General features: G+C 40.6%; 1 protein-coding gene and 1 non-coding gene across 4 annotated transcripts in view; both read left to right on the top strand.

The window, feature by feature from the left end:
- BEND6 (BEN domain containing 6) overlaps positions 1 to 19,899 on the top strand; it is a 51,709-nt gene that overhangs the window by 2,285 nt on the left and 29,525 nt on the right. For all 3 annotated transcript variants that reach the window (XM_067005895.1, XM_059077106.2, XM_067005894.1), the window contains exon 2: positions 16,716 to 16,861. In XM_067005895.1, the coding sequence (XP_066861996.1) occupies positions 16,742 to 16,861 (120 nt within the window). In that variant the 5' untranslated portion in view covers positions 16,716 to 16,741. The remainder of the gene's footprint in view (positions 1 to 16,715; positions 16,862 to 19,899) is intronic.
- LOC131764706 (small nucleolar RNA SNORA18) lies at positions 1,174 to 1,305 on the top strand. Its single transcript, XR_009337915.1, has one exon. It is a non-coding gene; the product is annotated as a small nucleolar RNA SNORA18 (small nucleolar RNA).

The following is a 19,899-nucleotide window of genomic DNA, read 5'->3' as shown; positions in this document are numbered from 1 at the left end:
GATAGTGAGCTAGCACTGTCACCCAAGAGAAGACAAATGAGTTGGGGAAATTAGTTAAGAGAGTTTGGTATCTGGTATGTAGAAGATGGTCCACCCTGCAGCCCTTTTTCCCTTTAGATGCTCAACCAAACTGAGAACACACACACGAGGAAGCGAAAGGAAATTAAAATGTTAACCTTATTCAAGGTGAAGTCAGACTGAAGAGCATAGCTTAGGCTCAAAGCCAAAATGGGGCATCTTATTCCTTTTCCACTAACTCTGCACCCCCACTCACTCACAGCTAAAGAAATACAGTCCTTCCCAACAGTAAAGCAGGAAAGAACCCTACCTGTAACTACTTCTCACCTGAAGACCAGAGGTTAAAAAGAGGCTGACACTGCAATCCACGAGGCCTGCAGCACAAGTGAGCAAGAGATGGGACCGTGTGTGAGGAGGGACTTTTCATACACCAGCCCTGCCCATTGGTGGCCCCAGGCCCTCCCCAAGGCCCCTCATCACTGAGTCATTCTGATCCCAAAGATAAGAGTAAGGGGCTTTAGGGCTTCCCTGGTGGCACAGAGGTTGAGAGTCCGCTTGCCGATGCAGGGGACACGGGTTCGTGCCCCGGTCCAGGAAGATCCCACATGCTGCGGAGCGGCTGGGCCCGTGAGCCATGGCCGCTGAGCCTGCACGTCCGGAGCCTGTGCTCCGCAACGGGAGAGGCCACAACAGTGAGAGGCCCGCGTACCGCAAAAAAAAAAAAAAAAAAAAAAAAAAAAAAAAATTGTAAGGGGCTTTAATAACATGACAGAAACATCTTCTGCAGTACCTCCCTAGAGGTAGGAAGTTATGGCACAAATTCCTGATGTTTGGGTCAGGGAGAAATATAGAAAAGAAGAGAAGGATTTATCTAAGCTATGTGGTGACCAATTGAGGGAAAGGCAGGGATTGCAGAGGACTCAAGTTTCGGGCTCGGGTGAAGGAAGAGTTGTGAAGGCAGAGGTGACAAACTGAGTTTCAGACACACTGAGGGGCAGAGCTGTCAGAAGTTCATCCGTGTGAAATTACCCATGAAAACACGGCTGGAGACTGAGAACCAGAGACAGATAGGAATCACCCACATCAATTATAGTTGAAGTCACAGATGTGGACGAAATGACTATGGAAGAGAAAGTGTAGAAAGAACTGGTATCAGTTGAGGTCTATCCCGATGGGGCTTTTTTCTGTAAACCTACATCGCTGGAAATGCCTCGTAGAGTAACTATGTGGTTTCCTTTACTCATAGAACTACGTGTTAGATCTGTGGGGAAGAACTATAAGACAGAGCTGCCAAGTGAACTGTGAAAAGCCAAGCAGTCAGACTTTTTTTATCTTAGGTATTGGCACATCCCAATGATCTCTACTGTTCTAGGGTGTGACAGCTTAGGAGTGAATATGATTTGAACGTAATGCATTTTTAAAGGGTATCTAAAAATTCAGAACCAGGCAGATCCAGCTCCTGACCCTAAACATGGTCCTAAAGAAAACTGCTTGAGGAAATTGGATCCCAAAGATTACAGGTGGGGAATTTTGAAGTTTGTCCATATTCCATTGGAGATCAAAGAAGCCCAACTAAAAGGATTGTGGACAGACTGACATGACAACTGTGGATTGAGCAAAACTTCCTTTTGCAAGGGCTACCTTATCTTGAAGATTCTGGCTTTGGAGGAACAAAGGTGATTGGCAGTGGAAAAAATCAGAACATGTGGGGCTTCCCTGGTGGCGCAGTGGTTGAGGGTCTGCCTGCCGATGCAGGGGACACGGGTTCGTGCCCCGATCTGGGAAGATCCCACATGCCGCAGAGTGGCTAGGCCTGTGAGCCATGGCCGCTGAGCCTGCGCGTCCGGAGCCTGTGCTCCGCAACGGGAGAGGCCACAACAGTGAGAGGCCCGCATACCGCTAAAAAAAAAAAAAAATAAAAAATAAGAACAGGTGAAATTCCTTAAAAATTTATTGACTGAGATAATTTTGCCTATGTTACACATAATTTAATAAAAAAAAAAACCTTTACACTTTGTGCAGAAAGTAAAAAAATAAAAATAAAATAACTGGAATCAGAGCTTTAGAGATATCTTCCCCTTGTGGACTGGAGAAGAAGAGCAGATGACATGTGGGAAGTGCTTTCCAGTTCAGGGGTTCCCAGGACAGATGCACATCTGGGTTAAGGAGCCCGAGGACTGAGGACCAGTGATGAGGAGCCCTCTGCACACCTTCCAGGGAACTGGCTCATCGCAGTGGGAGAGGCTGGACCCAGACGGGAGTGGATTGGAGAGGGACGAGGACGTGAGAAAGAGGCAAGAGCGCTGTCTACAGTCTTTGAAGAGATTTAACTCTAGAATGCATGGGTCGAAATGCAAGTAAAGCCTGAGTAAAGGGCAACACATGGGCTTTTGTCAGGCCAGGGGTACAACTTGGGAGATGGAGCCAGCAGTGGGAGAGAAACTGAGAGTTGAAGCGAGGGGAGGAGATGACCTCTCCAATGCATTTGTGGTTTAGATACTTGTCCTCATGTTCCCTGGGTCCCCCAGACCAGTTCTTTCTGCTCTCAGACTGCCTTTGACTCTGCAGAATTAAAACTGACCCTGATTGTTTGCGATGGCTCCCTGCCCCTGGGCCCCTCGCCACCAACCCTGGCTACTAATGCTCAGACTAGAAGGACTTTTAGGGAAAGAGAACCAATGCCTTGGAATGTAGCTCTGACTGTTTGTAAGCGTTTATTTAAAAACCTCGGTGGAAGTTAGTAGATGACCCAACTGGTAATCACACAGAGACATTCCATTGGAATGTTACCCCCTTGAAAACAAAAAGTTTGGGTAAGAATGGCGCTAGCAATAAATGATTTGAAATAAATCATACTGGTTTTGGACTGGCAACCTTCTTGATCCTAAGGGAAGTTTTTTACTCTCAGAAAGCAATGGCATGAAAGGAATTGGGAGGAATCTGTGGAAACATGTTGTATGCCTGTTTATTCCCAAATAGTTTTTGTTTTGTTTTGTTTGCGGTACGCAAGCCTCTCACTGCTGTGGCCTCTCCCGTTGCGGAGCACAGGCTCCGGGACACGCAGGCTCAGCGGCCATGGCTCACGGGCCCAGCCGCTCCGCGGCATGTGGGATCTTCCCAGACCGGGGCACGAACCCGCGTCCCCTGCATCGGCAGGCGGACCCTCAACCACTGTGCCACCAGGGAAGCCCCCAAATAGTTTTCATGGCAGTCTGAGACCAGGGCCTATGCCAACCATATACATGTTCTTGTATTGAAAGTTCAAGCAAGGAGCTACATCATTTGGGAGCACCTACAGCAACTAACATAATGTTGGAGGCAATTTCCAGCCACCAGAATCAGGGGAGCCATCATATAGATGCATCACTATTGTCTTTTTAAATTTTGCATTTTTGAAGGAGAAACAATTGTTATTTGCAATAATATCAAATATTTGCAGCAAATATATCCCAGGAAAGGACTTTATTTTACAATAAAAAAAAATTGGAAAATAACTTAAAGGCATCATTGTAAGAGAAAATATTTCAAATGACATCATCCCAAATTGTTCTTTTAATGTTTTAGAAATTTTAGAAGCTAATTAGGATTTGTTGTTCTATGGGTGGCAAAATCCATGATAATGCTTGGAGGGAGGGGTTGTTCTTTTTTTTTTTTTTTTTTTAACATCTTTATTGGAGTATAATTGTTTTACAATAGTGTGTTAGTTTTCCCTCTACAACAAACTAAATCAGTTATACATACACACATGCTCCCACATCTCCTCCCTCTTGCATCAAGGGGTTGTTCTTTTTTGCAAACATTACAGACTTCTCAAAAAAGTCTGCTGAGTTTGAGAGTTTAAAAACATCAGTATAATTGAATTAATCTACTCTATAATGCTTTGCAGACAGTTTTTGTAAAGTAATCATTTATTATCCACAAGCAAATAGAATTCATTTCCACAGTTTCCACAGTGAGTGCGGGAATAGTCATACAGCAAAATACTGAGTCATTTGGCCAGAAAGTTTACTCATAGTTGTATGAACTGCCAATGGAAAATCTGAGAGCTGTTCATAAATCAAATTAAAGCTCTCAGAGTTATAAATCACTGTGCAGCCTTGTTCATTATTATTCAGATAGTGTGAAATATTTCCACCATTTCTAAGAATGGGCAACTTACAAAGCAAGTTTGAAAGCAGAAGTCATTGCCTTCTAGATCCAAGATAAGAGTTGCCATGTTCATTACAAGCATTTCAACATTCTTAAGTGAAAAAAGGGAAAAAAGTAAGGTAAGAGGTTTATAAGTTATATAGTAAATATGTTATGAGATGAATAAATTCTTGATTAACTGATGTTTATGAATTAAATTCCAGATTGTCTTAATAAAACAACAGCAATATTTCATAGCTAAATTATCTCCATTTCTTACAATAATTTTTTGTAGGACTTTTGCGTTAAATATTTTGTGGTAGTAGCTTTGTATGCTAATGCATCAGCATGCTGATGGCCTGAAAGAATGTCACTAGGAGAACAGAGATAGCAAGTGTATCAAGGAAAATGGGATGAGTAACCGAAAAATTAGTAAAAGATGTTTCAAACACACACAGTTCCAGAGAGTATTGAAATTATCCCAGTGTAATGACATCTCATGGATTTAGGAACAGAAGGAAAAATATGTCTTAAAATGTCTTTGTGGTTCCAAAATACTTTATGGAGTAAGACAGGGAAACAAATAGCAAACTCATTGAATTAGAATACAGTAAAGTTTACATTTCAAAGAAGAAATCCAAAAACCTAAAGCCTGTTCTTGCTGGTCTTACCTCTGCTGTAGGAGCTTTTAACCTGGAATTCACGAACAGGATTCTAGAGACCTGAAATTATGTGTAAAACTGTGAGTCTCTTTAGAGGGACATGGTCCATAGTTTTCACCAGGTTCTTAAGGAGTTATTACCACAAAGAAAAAGAGAATCCTCAAAACCATACAAATCCACACAGATACCAAGGCTTCTGCAGCATCAAATCATTCTCTCATCCATCGGCATCACATCACCTAAGTGCCTCCCCTGAGACTGGGAGAAGGCTCTGGAGCCCCATCAGCCTAGGATGAGCCGAGGAAGCACTCAGCTCTAACCTATACAAGTTCAAGGACATTTCCCCCATGGAGGCGAACACCGCCCACCCTACGGCTAAGTGGAGACAGTGTTCTCTGAGTTTCCTTGTCTTCCCGCAACTTTAAACAGACTGGGAGAGGGGCAAGAGAGTTCACTCAGTAACTTTCATTGGGATGTCAGTTTCAGCCCTGAGAAGGGAAGCCTGTATTAACTATCTAGGGCCACTCCACAACCATCTAGATGTTTGAATGCATAAGCCCATTCTGAGCAAAAAACACTGGTCCTAGAATTCAGTCTTCAGCTGAGTCTGCATGGATCTCCACAGTCTTAAGGCTAAAAGAGAGGCAAGGACTTAGTATTAGGCTCCCAGAATCTACTCCTGGATATCCTGGTGAATGTAGCAGCCACTCCTCCTACATCCTGCCTAAGCCTCAGCTGTGTGGCTTTTCAACATCCAGCCTTCCCCAGACACCTGGGAGCCGGGGCCCTGGATCCCACCAGGATAACCCTGCCTGTGGTGTGGAAGACTGCCCACCCATCCTAGTGGCTGAGCTCCATCCACCCACTGTCTCTGGCTTCCCACGCTTGCTGTGCCTGTGAACCCCGCCCCCCATATTCCCAAGACACTAGGTCCCCATGTCCTGTCACTGTGATCACATTCCATCACATTACAAGGCTGGTTATTTCATCATGGGACTTCCTCACTCCAGTGGGCAAGTCCAGTTTCCAGGGTGTCCTACTCTCTCAGTCTGGTGGTTCTATCTCCTCCAGGTTCCCTGCTGACCCCATAGGCTGTGAAGGGTTTCGTACAATATTCATGCATTCCACCCAGAGACAGCCTTTGAACCACAATTTCCTGAGTGTCTCAGATCCCTCTGGGTCTATTCTTTGCACTTTCATTTGGGGGCCATCTGCAGTGAAGCAGGAACCCACCTTGAGCAGATACTGCAGGGTCACAGTTAGTGTCCCCCACCTCCTGGCGGTCTGCCCCACATGAGCTGATGGAGTCTGGGTCTTGGTGCCTGGATTAAGGGGCACCAGCACCCCGGGAGTCGGCTGGTATGGTCCCTGTTTACTTCTCACTCACAGGGCACAGGACCATGTCCTGGGATTCCTCATCAGGGAATGTAATGTTGCTTCAATAGGGTACAAAAGAATATTAGAGCAAGAAATTGGTAGTGATAATATTGTATTGAAATAATATTAGTATCTAATGTTGGTAGTAGATGAGGGGGCAAAGCAGTTAAGATGATTGATTAAGTAAATTATCTGAAATATGTGATTCAGCAGGTTAATTATGTTGACCTAAACTTTCAAGACTATTAAAGTACAAAATTAATAGACACATTGGTAAATGGTATACACTTAATTTCATTAGTATACGACATTAACACAGCAGATATTTCAAAAAGAAATTAGCTTGTCCTTTCATGTTATAACTGATAAGATAAATTAATATTTGAAAGTTGCATCACTCCTGATTTTTATGCATAGGCACTCATTCCTGTATCAAAATTATTACATTTTGTGAATTTTAAAAATTGGTCTAAAATTTATTAATGTTCTAGAATATGGTTCCTTAAAGCAAAAATCTTAATGATCTCATCTTGCACTCAACTTTCAAGATGGATAGAATGTTCTATGTTAATCAAAAAAATGTGAAATGGAAGACGGTTTACATGACTTAACAGTCATCCTAAAATAGAACTTTTCATTGTTCTTACTCTTCTTTAGGTGTAACTCTGCACTTGTGTTTCTGATAAATGGGGAAAAGGCACATAAATATCAAGGGTGGGGACAGGTAATAACATAAGGATAGCCAAGGAGAAAAATACTCACAAAAATTGATATTCCTTAGAAAAGGTTTTGGAGGCCCTAAAACCATAGGAAACCTTATCCAGAGTCCCTCTGAGTTTTGCATATACTTTTTTATGCAGACTTGCAGGTGTCCCCCCCCCACACACACACACAGCTACAGGCTTTTTTATTTTGTAATTGAAGTATAGTTGATTTACAATGTTGTGTTAATTTCTGCTATACAGCAAAGTGACTCAGTTATACATATACATATTCTTTTTCATATTCTTTTCCATTATAGTTTATCACAGGATATTGAATATAGTTCCCTGTGCTATACAGTACGACCTTGTTGTTTAGCCATTCTTATATATACTAGTTTGCATCTGCTAACCCCAAACTCCGAATGCATCCCTCCCCCAACTCCCCTCCCCCTTGGCAACTGCAAGTCTGTTCTCTATGTGGCTACAGGCTTTTCGTAGACATTTGAGGGGACAGGTGACATTGTGGAGCAGGTGAAGATTATCTTCCAGTGCTCCCAGCCTCTGACTTCTGTACTATTATCTCTCTGCTGTAGGCGTCTTATTCCTGAACACATCGAGATGAAAATGAGCTGGTCTCACTATCTCATTACAGATGAGACAGAGGCTGAGCCATTTGGCATCTGGCTTTCCTGCCAGGTCAGGAGCAGCACAGAGAGACTCTGGTTCAGATGATGAAGTTCATGTCTTTCTCTGTTCAAACTGCTATAACAAAATACCAGAGAATGGGTAGCTTATAAACAACAGTAATGTATTTCTCACAATTCTGGAGGCTGGCAGTCCTAAATCAGGTGGCAGCATGGTTGGGTTCTGGCGAAGCCCCTCTTCCGTGCTGCAGACTGCCAACTCCTCACCTGGCAGAAGGGGCTGAGGATCCCTCTGGAGACTGTTTAATAAGGACACTAATCCCATTCATGAAAGCTCCCCCCATCATGACCTAATCACCTCCCAAAGGCCCCATCACCTGATACCATCACCTATGAGGGTTAGGATTTCAACATATGGATTTTGGGAGGACCCATTCTGACCATAGCAGCTGGGTGTAGGCAAACCAGGAGGAACAGTGCTGTACCTCAGGGCTCGTCATAATGGAAATGTCACCAGCCGTAGGCTTACAGGGAGAGGGAAGGACGTGGTTATCGCAACCTGAAAGGAGAGGGTCACATAGACAAGGCAACCCCACAGGAAGGGAGGCAGGAGCATACATCCTCCTAACTCCCTGTTCTCCTTCCCTCTGATCTCCTGCTTGGACATGCTGTTGGCTGAACCCAGCTGGGACGAGGGCAAGGGAGCCCAAGTGTGTCAACCTCCAGGCTTAGAGAGCGGCTTAAAGATTGGGGAGAGAAGCGATCAGAGGGGCAAAGAGAGGGTCTCCAGCCCTGGTGACTGAGCAGGATGACAGTCCTGAGACGCTCTGATGATCCTGTCAAGACTCCAGTCTCTAGGGAAATGGAACTATGAAGCAGAACTTGGCAAGGAGGGCCCTGTGAGAGCTTCATCAAGCAAAGAAAGCAAAAGCTAGTTATTGGAGATGATAGAATTTGCTGAAAAGCTGACTTGATGATTAGTTTCTAACTTCTGGCTCAAGTCCTTCTTATGGGTTAGCAACTGGGATTGGTTGCCAGGGGCCACTGGGGCCCCAGTTTCCTCCTCTGTTAAGTGTCCTTGGACCTACCCTGGAGCACGACAGTGAGAATTAAATGAGGTAGTACAGGTTAAATGCTTTGAATGGTATAGTAAGTACTCAGTAAATATTAACTACATTTTTATTGTTATTAAATGGAGACAGGATTGGAAAGATCTAAGGATGTCAGGTAGGGCAGGATGGGGAGCTAAATGAATTCCTTTCCTAGTTAATGGTTACATGCATGACACTGCATGACATCACAGCTCATTGGTTAAATTAGCTTTAGTAAAAGTGCATCCACAAACTCTGGCCTGATGAGACTGTTTTTCTTTCCTTTCTCTTCATGAGAAGTTGAAAATGATTCAGGTCTAGAGTCCCTCAAACATACTTAGTGTTTCTGAGGTTCACACACAGTCTCCAATCAGTCTAAGTCATGCAGTCATAGTTTGGCAGCATTGCCGAATCATCCTAAAGTATATTGATCATCTTTTTAGTTGGGGTATTTCTGGAACAACTTGGAAATTGAAAACACGTTAGATGGCATTTGGAAATGGCGAGAGGAAAAAGAGTGAGTCGAAATGCTCCCTAATAGATATTAGTAAAACCCTGTAATTTCTCTCCAGAAGTCAAGAACACTTTGATGAGGAAGCCCTTGCTTTGCTCAGTAGAGCGCTGTGCTTGCTGCAGGAGAGGGCACCCAACCTGTCAGAGCCATTCTGATCTTTCGTGAGTTTGCAGATTTTCAATTTTTTAAAAAATTGAAGTGTAGTTGATTCAGAGCCATTCCAATCCTGATTTGCCTTCTTCTAGTGTATATATAATTAAAAATAATAATATGGACATGTCCCTCCTCCATGCCTTGCCAAAGGCTGAGCTGAAACTAGTAGCCCATTTTACAGAGAACATTAAACCAGCCACTGGATATTTAGAAATATGTTGGCACTTATTTCCTGGCACTTTGGAACTCATTTAGAGGGGAGTCTTCAGTTCATACTCTGACTTGAGTACTGAAGAGGACCTTCTATGTCTGTACATTCCAAAACTGATATGTATAGAAAACAATCCAAAACTTTTGGCAATTTGAAAGGCTACTTAAGTTTTATTGTTGTGCTGTACTTGCCTTTCATGATTTTTATTTAATTCATAACAGAGAATTTTTATTTAAATACAAAGGGAGGTGAGATACCTGAATGATATATTGATGTTCATGTAGCTTCCTTAAATGTGGTCCCTTGGGCTTCCCCAGCTGTCACAGTGGTTAAGAATCCACCTGCCAGTGCAGGAGAGATGGGTTCGAGCCCTGGTCTGGGAAGATCCCACATGCCGCGGAGCAACTAAGCCAGTGCACCAAAACTACTGAAGCCTGCGCGCCTAGAGCCCGTGCTCCGCGACAAGAGAAGCCCGCGCACCACAACGAAGAGTAGCCCCCGCTTGCCGCAGCTAGAGAAAGCCCACGCCCAGCAGTGAAGACCCGACGCAGCCAAAAATAGAAGAAATAAATTTATTTTAAAAAAATATGGTGCCTTTTGTTTCTTAGAATTTCAGAGGCAGCTTTTGTATTTTTGAATTCCTGCATTAATTGTAGTATTGACGTATTAAAAGTAAACCTAAATGCATTAATAATTTATATTTTTATTAATTTAATTTGCTTTCATTAGTTACAAAGTTCTCCGTTCTCTATGTCTTATTTCTCATACATGTATTTCATAACTTGGAGGCTGCTTAGAACATTTTTCATGCTGTGGGTTATAACCCATTAGTGAGTTGCGAAATCAACTTAATATGCTGTGATCAGTCAGTATTTATTAAAATGAAATAAAATACAGTACATAGACTAGAAACTGAAAGAATGCATCACATGCAGTAAAAGGGAGTATGTTTTCTGAAATTTTGTTTTAGTTTTGTGTGTGTGGGTGTATGTGTGTATCTGTGTTTTCTGGGTCAAAATGTAGAATGTATATTTTGCCGTGAGCTACAAAAGATTGTAAAAAAATTGAAAGCCATTGACATGTTATTCATCCAACCACATATCTTGGGAAAGTCTCATGGCTGTGGTTATATTTAATCTTGCCACTTACAACTACCTGGGAATTAATCAAATGGTTTCTGTTAGCACAAAAATAAATAAATAAATAAAATATAAAGCGGGGGCAGGGACTTCCCTGGTGGCACAGTGGTTAAGAATCCGCCTGCCAGTGTAGGGGACACGGGTTCGAGCCCTGGTCCGGGGAGAAACCACATGCTGTGGAGTAACTAAGCCCGTGCGCCTCACCTATTGAGCCTGCGCTCTAGAGCCCACAAGCCACAACTACTGAGCCTGCGTGCCACAGCTGCTGAAGCCCAGGCACCTAGAGCCCGTGCTCTGCAACAAGAGAAGCCACCGCAATGAGATCGTCTCAACTAGAGAAAGCCCGCACGCAGCAGCGAAGACCCAACGTGGCCAAAAATAAACAAATAAATTTATTTTAATAAATACATAAAGAGTGGCAGATAACTCCATGGTAAATATTTTTTACCAACTATAGGAACTAGTAGTGTTTAATATATAGCCATATTCATAATACCCATTCTGAATTTGCTAATTGGCATGTAGTACAAACCTTGACCCACCTGTCTGTGGATGTAAGAACAGTGGCCTGAAATCTACTGAAAAGTAGAGCTTCTAAAAGAGGTCTGATATGTCCATTCTGGTTGGTCTTGAATGAATTGTGTGTTTGTGAAGAAACTTGAGGATTTGCTCTTTAATGAAATCATATCAGCAGGAGAAAATTTTAGTACAGCTAGGATATTACAAAATCTGTATTTTTGCAGACTAATTTTTTTCCTATTTTTTTTACTGTGGTAAAAACACATAACATCAAATTTACATCTTAACCATTTTAAGTGTATAGTTCAAGGGCCTAAAGTACATTCACATTGTTGTGCAACCATCATCATCATCCGTCTCCAGACCGCTTTTCGTCTTGCAAAACTGAACTCTATGCCCATTAATCAGTAACTTCCCAGTCCCCACTCTCCCACCCTGGGCTTATCAGCAACCCCTGTGAACCAGGACTCTGGCATCTGTTACCATCACTAAATAATACTTATTAAATAATGATAAGTATTATAAGTATAATATTATAAGTATAATAATACTTATTATTTAGTGATGGTGACCAGTTAAATCTGGCAAAATCCAGTTTTATCAAATAATAACAATTTGCTGTAGGATCTAACTGGCTATATATTGTGTCTCTCAAGTACTGCTCTAAATGTTTAGTAATAATGTGCAGTGAAGTAAGGCACTGGGGAGAAAGAAGTTAAAGCAGTTGTTCTGCTTGCCAGGAAGAGAAATGAGGATGACAGAAAAGGAAGCATGTGACACATCTGAATTCCTTTTCAATGTGATAACTGAGCCCCTAGGTCAGGGTTCAGCAACCTGCTGCCCCTCTGCCTGCCTCCTGTTTCTGTACAGCCTGTAAGCTAAGAATGTTTTTTACAGTTTTAAATAGTTGAAAAAAACCAACATAAGCATAGCATATCATGATATGTGAAAACTGTATAAAATTCAATTTCAGTGTCCACAGGTAAAGTTTTATTGGGGCACATCCACACTTCTGTGTTTACAGATTGCCTGTGTGCTTTCATGCTGCAAGGGCAGAGCTGAGTAGTTGTGACAGAGACCACACGGGGTAGCCTGCTCAGTGCAATACAAACCACAGTGATGCCATTGTAATAATTTGACATTGTTCTAGTGTCGTGCATATTGTCATACCATTGTATGACATTGCATTTTATTTTTTTACTACCAGTGTATGCCAATCATGCCAAAGCAAGATAAAAAAGAGAAAATTTGACTTAGTGCTTTTAAAGCAGAGTGGCGTGTGGATTATTTTGTTACCAAACTAGATGGCAAAGCATTGTGTGTGTTATACACTGACACTATAGCTGTGCTTAAAAAAAACATATATATGTCACATTACCAAACTCAGCATTCATCCATCTCACAGGACTACAAGTCACAACAATTAGAAAATTTTAAATGAAATATCACAGCAGACTTTCTTCACAAAAATGAGAAATGAAAATGAGTCTGTAACCAAAGTAAGTTTCTGGGTGGTTTGTTTGTTAGCCAATTAAGGAAAGCCATTTACCAATAGTTAGTTAATTAAATCGTGTTTTATTGCAGTAGCTTAAGGCGTGTGCCCAGAAAAAAATAAACTTATTTAAGACTATTTACCTTTCAGCAAAAACAGTTATTCAAACCACTGAGGACATCAGGAGCAACATAATTAAAACACACGGCAAATGACTCTGAGTTTTTCTTGGCTCTTGACAAATCAACAGATGTTACTGATATTGCTCAGTTCTTATTTATTTGAGGAGTAATTGCTGATTAATTTAGAGTGACTCACAAATTAGCCATTATAAATAGACTGTGAGACAACTGTGGGAGAGAATATTTCCAAAGAGGCTGAGAAAACACTAATTCAGTACAACCTGAGGTGGAATCTGCTAAGACGTTATACAATTGTTGGTGGTTAAAAATGTGTGTGGAGCAGGAGAAATGTTTGTTGGAAAATTTTACAAAACTTGTGAAAATGTAAGGTCCTTAAAGCCTACAGTTATTCATTTTATTATTCATCAGAAGGTATTTTGCAGAAAATATTTGAATCTATTATGTATTTTTTAAATAGTTGTATTGAAATATTGTTCACATGCAATTCACCCATTTGAAGTACATATTTCAATGGTTTTTTGTTTGTTTGTTTGTTTATTCTCAGGGTTTGTGCAACAAACACCACAATCCAATTTTTAAAAAACGTTTTTGTCCCCACTGAAAGAAACCCATTAGCAGGCATTCCTCCCCCCATCCCCCAATCTCTCACTCCTAAGAAACCACTAATTTGTTTTCTGTATCTATAAATTTGACGATTCTTGACATTTCACATAAATGGAATCATACAATGTGTGATCTTTGGGGACTGATGTCTTACACTTAGCATAAATTTCCCAAGGCTCATTTATGTTGTGGCATGTATCAGAACTTCATTTCTTCTTATTGCTAATCATATTTCACTGTAGGGATGCACTACATTTTATTTATCTATTCATGAGTTGATAGACATTTGTCTTTTTCCACTTTTTAGCTATTATGGCTAATAGTGCTATGAAGGTTTGTGTACAAGTTTTTGTATGGAGGTATGCTTTCACATCTCTTGGATATATATGTAGGAATGAAATTGATGTGTCATATGATGATGTAATATTTAACTTTTAGAGCTGCCAGACTTTTCCAAAATGCCTGCACTATTTTACAATCCCACCGGCAAGACATAAGGGTTCCAATTTCTCCATGTCTTTACCAAAACTTTTTGTTTTCTGTCTTTTTTGATCATAGTCATCTTAGTGCATATGAAGAGGCCTCTCATTGTAGTTTTTATGAGCATTAATGTAGTGATTAATGATACTGAGCCTCTTTTCCTGTGCTTATTTGCTATTTATATATCTTCTTTGAAGTGATGTCTGTTTAAATGCTTTGTCCATTTAAAAAACTGGGGCATTTGTCTTTTTTATTATTGTGTTGTAAGAGTTCTTTATATATCTTGTATTCATGTCCCTTGTGAGATCTATTTTCATATATTTCCTTCCATGTGTAAGTTGTCTTTACTTTCTTGATGGCATCATTTGTGAAAATAACGTTTTTGTTGTCATATCTATGAAATCATTGTCTAACCCAAGGTCACAAAATTCATAAAATCTCATAATGGGTCAGCATTGGCAAGTGAGCATTTGCCATTAATTTTGATGGCAGGGAACACTTTGAACCCTAATTAAACAAGATTTTTTTAAAATTCCAGTCTCATTTGTAGGCCTGTCTGACAAAAAGTTATACTCAATTATTATTAGTATAGTTTCAATTTTATGAATAAAAATTTTGTGAAGATTTATTTTCTTTCTTATAAGTACCTACATAATATCCTTGATTTTGCCCCTTGGCCTGCAAAGCCTAAAATATGTACTATCTGACGCTTTGCAGAAAATGTGTGTTGACCTTGCTCTGAGTAAACAGACGAATGGTATTTGCTACAAGTGGAGTTTTTGTCTATGGAATGCTCTTAACTGTGTATCCCTGATTTTAAATTGCCTATGGCAAACATACCTAGGATCTATGGATTTATAACTCCCTGGAGAAGGTCATGCAAGCTGTACAACTCTGAGGTATAAAATGGAGAAGTGTCACGACTTAAACACACCCACTGTGTGAGGTGACCCCCAAACCTCAGTTAGAGGCCTCACCTCTTATTCTAGAAGGAAGAACCTACAAAGCCAGGATGTCCTAGACCTCCCCATTCTGCCTGTGCCTTTTGATTGCTTGTATCTTTGAAATTATTAATAAAGCTTGATACTAAGTAAGATCTCTGATATTTGTGAGTTAGATATTACAGTCCAGTCCCATGTGTTAGCTGAAGCACTATTCATGGATTTGCAAACATAAAGTAAGTTTTCAAAAAGTCACAACAAGCAATCTTGGAAAGACTAAATATAATTTTATGCTTGGAGTAGAGAATAATGAATTTCTCTTAAAATAGGTAAAATAACCATATTTTCTAAAAGGATTACTTGGTGTAATTTGGTAAAGAGTATAGTTACCTTCTACTCAACAATCCACATATTTGCCGAACTCCCTTCAAGCTAGTCTCTTTGGTAAAATTTTATTATTTAGAATTAAATATCTTTTCATGAAAACAAACCAACATATGCAAGTAATAAGGATGCTACAGGGACTTCCCTCGTGATCCAGTGGCTAAGACTCCATGCTCCCAATGCAGTGGGCCTGGGTTCAATCCCTGGTCAGGGAACTAGATCCCACATGCCACAGTGAAGATCCTGCACGCAGCAAGGAAGATCCTGCGTGCAGCAACTAAGACCCGGAACAGGCAGATAAATAAATATTTTTTTTTTAAAAAAGATGCTATGACAAAAGTGTTGAATCATCCATACACAGCAAAAGCTAGATTTGATCATTTCAAAACTATTAAACCTAAAAACAATCATCTATTTTATCAGGTTTTGAAAAGATGATTCTACCTTAAAATTTTTATGAAATGCATTGTTGCCTTTGAGATTTTTTTGCATTCTTTATGGTGCTACTCTTAAGTTTACACCAAAGAAAATCTTCCATCTCAAAACTTTAGAGTTTTCAGAAAAAGAACAACAAACTTCTAGGCCATTCTTATTGATCTCCCTTGGAATATTTTTGGTCCTGATGAGATCTGCTATTATTATTTTTAAAGATTTATTTATTATTTTCATTTATTTATTTTATTCATCTTTGGCTGCGTCGGCTCTTAGTTGCGGCACGCAGGATCTTCAATGAGGCCTGCGGGATCTCCGTTGAGGTGCGCGGGCTCTTCGTTGAGGCACGTGGACTTCTCTCTAGTTGTGGCGAGCAGGTTTTCTCTTCTCTAGTTGTGGTGCACAAGCTGCAGGGCGCGTGGGCTCTGTGGTTGTGCCGCGCAGGCTCCAGAGAGTGTGGGCTCTGTAGTTTGTGGCACGCAGGCTCTCTAGTTGAGTGCGTGAGCTCAGTAGTTGTGGTGCGCGGGCTTAGTTGCCCCGCCGGCATGTGGGATCTTAGTTCCCTGACCAGGGATCGAACCCGCATCCCCTGCATTGGAAGGCGGATTCTTTACCACTGGACCACCAGGGAAGTCCCTAGATCTGCTATTATTAATGTCTTTTTCCTAAAGTTATATAACTTCAGTCCTCAAATCATTTGCATAATTTTATAAGGTTTCTACTTTGTTTTTTAGACTCCTCATAACTGATTGACAAGAAAAGACTTGAAGAGGTGGAAAAAATTTATACTATTTGATTTTATAAATGACAACTTCCTGTATCCCACATTCTGGAAACATGATATCCTCATGATTTTGAACCAAGTGAAAGTGTATCCTAAATTAGCCAGTGGGAGAAAGAATGACAGGAAGTATTGAGTAAAATAATTTACTTGAGTGGCTAGTCCCTTTATGAAACATACAGTTATAAACATATTATGGATCCTTTTGTTTGTTTTTCATTTTAAGGAAAAACTTTAACTTTTGGACTACATCCAGAGTAGCACCATCTCATGGGCATTCCCTCCTCCTACAATTTCAGAAAACCTTTGGTAACTAACTGAGAAAATGCAGAAGATCTTGCAAACAGAGGAAATTACCAATACCCAAGCTCTTAGAAAAGGAAAGAGGAAAAGGACGGAGACGATGGACTCAGAGAATGCGAACAGTGACCTGGATAAAGGGCAGGTTGGTGTGCTGCTGTTGTGGTGGTAATTTCTTCCCTTGTTCTGCCATAATTCCATAATTCCTTTCACAATTTATTAGTGCATTTCCCCCTCTTGTATTAATAGATTCTTCCCTTTAATTCTTTATTCAACTGAAGGAATAAAATTTCATGTTCTCTTTTTAATGTTAAACAAGTTGAATTAGAAACATATTCACAAGCCATTTTACCAGCTTCTACTGAAGTGTGGCCAATTAGACATTGTTCAAACTTTCCTTGATATCCTGGGACATTAAAGATCAGCAAACTGTCAGAAAATATTTTTCCTCCCAAAACCACTGGAGAAATTGGAACACCTCTTCTAAAATTTACTGCTTTTTTTTTTTTTTTTTTTTTTTGACTCCAGTTTGCAGCCCATCCTCATCACCGGTTTGGCCAGGGCCCCTTTCTTATTTGTATTTATTCATTTATTCCTTTTTGATCTGAATTCCCCACTCCCATTCTCCTCTTACACTTTGGACAAACTATCCACCTGCTTATCCTTTATTTTTTATTTGTGTGTCTTTGTAATACATGGAGTGCTTATGTGCATGTATTTCCGTTTAATTTTTAAAATACATACTGTACGTTCTCATGGTTTAGAATATATTTTACTCTCCAGGCATAGTGTCTGGAGGTACTGAGAACGGTCCAGCATCTGGCATGCCACACATCCTAGGCTGCCCCACGACACGGCCTCTGAGGCTGTCCCAAACCCCTGGCAATAGAATTGTTTACTCTTAAACCCAGAAGGCTGGGAAAGCACCAAAACCTGCGTATGGAATGTGCCGACTTTGAGACGTTGTTGCTGTGTGACCTAAAGTTCTTACGAGGTTTCCTGAAATGAAACAACATGTCAGCCGGGCCCATGGTGGGTCCATGTCTGCTAAGCATGTCCGTGACCGGTCACATATGCTTTCCTACGGAGTGGCAGAAAATCCTTGTGAAAGTGTTGAAGGCACAAGCACAGAGTCAGAAAGCTAAATTTAAAATGAAGCTCTTTTGAGTAATAAAAAAATCAAAAGCCTAAAAATTATATATCTGTATATCTACATAGTGTGTGTGTGAAAAGTCTCCCACACAGCTGTCCCCACCCGCCCTGTTCCTGCCTCCTGGCCCCCTACCACATGCAACCACATTTATGGCTTTCTTGTTTATCCTCCCAGTATCTCTTTGTTCAAATAAAGCAAATATGAATATAGATATTCTTATCCCCTCTTTTGTTGCACAAAAAGTAACTTACTAGATAGGCTGCTTTGTACTTTGCTTTTTTACTTAATTATTCTGACAATCTTTCCATTAGTATATAAAGAACTTTCTCTTTTGTACATCATCACCCACTGTCCCTTAGCATGGATATGGCTTGTTTCCAATCTTTTTCTGTTTACAAATCACGCTGCACTGTACAACCTTATGGCTCCATCATTTCACACATCATTTAGTAGTACATTGGTATCATAATATATAGCTCAATCTGTTTGATTTTTCAATCAGCACTGTTTTTAACATCTATATTGCTATTATATATGATACGTTGTGTCTAACAAAGCATAGCATCATTTTACTTATCCTTTCCTCCAATGATGAAAACCTAGATTTCCTCCAGCATCTTGGTACTACAATGACAAAATAAATGTCCGCATACATGTCCATTTAAGAAACAGCGTGAGAATGTCTCTGGAATAAACACTTAGAAGGGTGAGTAATGGCTTTCATATGACAATGAAATTGCTTTCCAGAATGTCCACATCAGTCCACATGCCCAGCAGCAGTGCATAAGGGGTTCCATGTTGTGCTTCCCTGCCAACACTTAGCATTTATGTCCTTATTTCATATATTTGGTAATTGATGGGAGAAAATGATATCTTGTTTCTATTTGCTGGTGCAGGTTTGTGGGGGGGGGGTTGTCCAGTGGTTCCTTGAGGGCAAAATAGTCACCTGCTCTAGCAGGCCAGTAGTATGGTTTCTTTTGCAATTTGTGTTTCTCAAAAACTTAATAGCTTTCCAAACTATTTCTTTCTGTTTGGTTTCATTGCAAGTAACTACAGCCAAAGATCTTATTTGGTCATAAATAAGCCTGAAAACTCTCCTCTTTTATTATGACTGCTCAGCCTCTTTTCTTTCCAACTTTTGGCAGTGACTTAATTGCCATATGAAACAAAAAGCTTGAAGATAATGCACTGAAGCTGAGGCTTACCATTGGGATGGATTTCAGTGTTTGGCAGAGAACACTTAAAGAGAAGCTCTTGAGAAAGCCTTGAGTTCACAGGCTTTTTTCCTTATCTCTTGCAATTTAGATGTAGACATCATTCGTTTTTTTTCAAACCTTGAAGATTTAACATTACTGGACTCACTTTAAATTGCATGCTACATTCTAAATGCAGAGGGAAAGGGAAAGCCTTCCATTTCTGCAAAGCACTGACAAGAAGTCACTGATACACACAGACATTTTTTTTCCAGGCAATAAGCACATGGTGCACCTTCCAAGGCATTGCAGTTGACAGTTTTACCAAATGTGTCATCACCAAGGTCTAACAAGAGTCAGCAACCTTCCAGCATGTAATACCTTTGCTCTTTTTGACCATAACCTGACCTATAAGTAATTCAAACATATGTCAAGTTTTGGGTAGCCAGCTTCTAGATACCAAAATCTGCATTAGTTAAGATGCATGTTGCAAAGGCTGTAACAAAGACCCAAATATCACAGTGGCGTATAAAGATGGAAGTTTATTTCCCTTTCACATAATAGCAAGAGCAGTCCTGGTTGCTGTAGCAGTGCCAAAATGTTGAGGATCCCTCTTATCTTGTTCATTTACCTTCCTTAACACACAGCCTCTCTGTCTCTGGGTCAAGGTGACTGCTCTAGCTCCCGCCTGCATGCCTTCCTCTCTGCCAACAAAAACAGAATTCAGGCAGGAGAAGACCAGCTCATTCCTCCTAAGGTCATGACCCGGTAGTGGTACACATTGTTTCTACTCCTATTTGACTGGTGGAAGCTTAGTCACATAAGCCACACTGAGCT

This window comes from Kogia breviceps, chromosome 10, assembly GCF_026419965.1.
Source record: "Kogia breviceps isolate mKogBre1 chromosome 10, mKogBre1 haplotype 1, whole genome shotgun sequence".
In the NCBI taxonomy this organism is placed as follows: Eukaryota; Metazoa; Chordata; class Mammalia; order Artiodactyla; family Physeteridae; genus Kogia; species Kogia breviceps.
The sequence above is the reverse complement of the archived record's forward strand: the minus strand, read 5'-3'. Positions and strand labels throughout refer to the sequence as shown.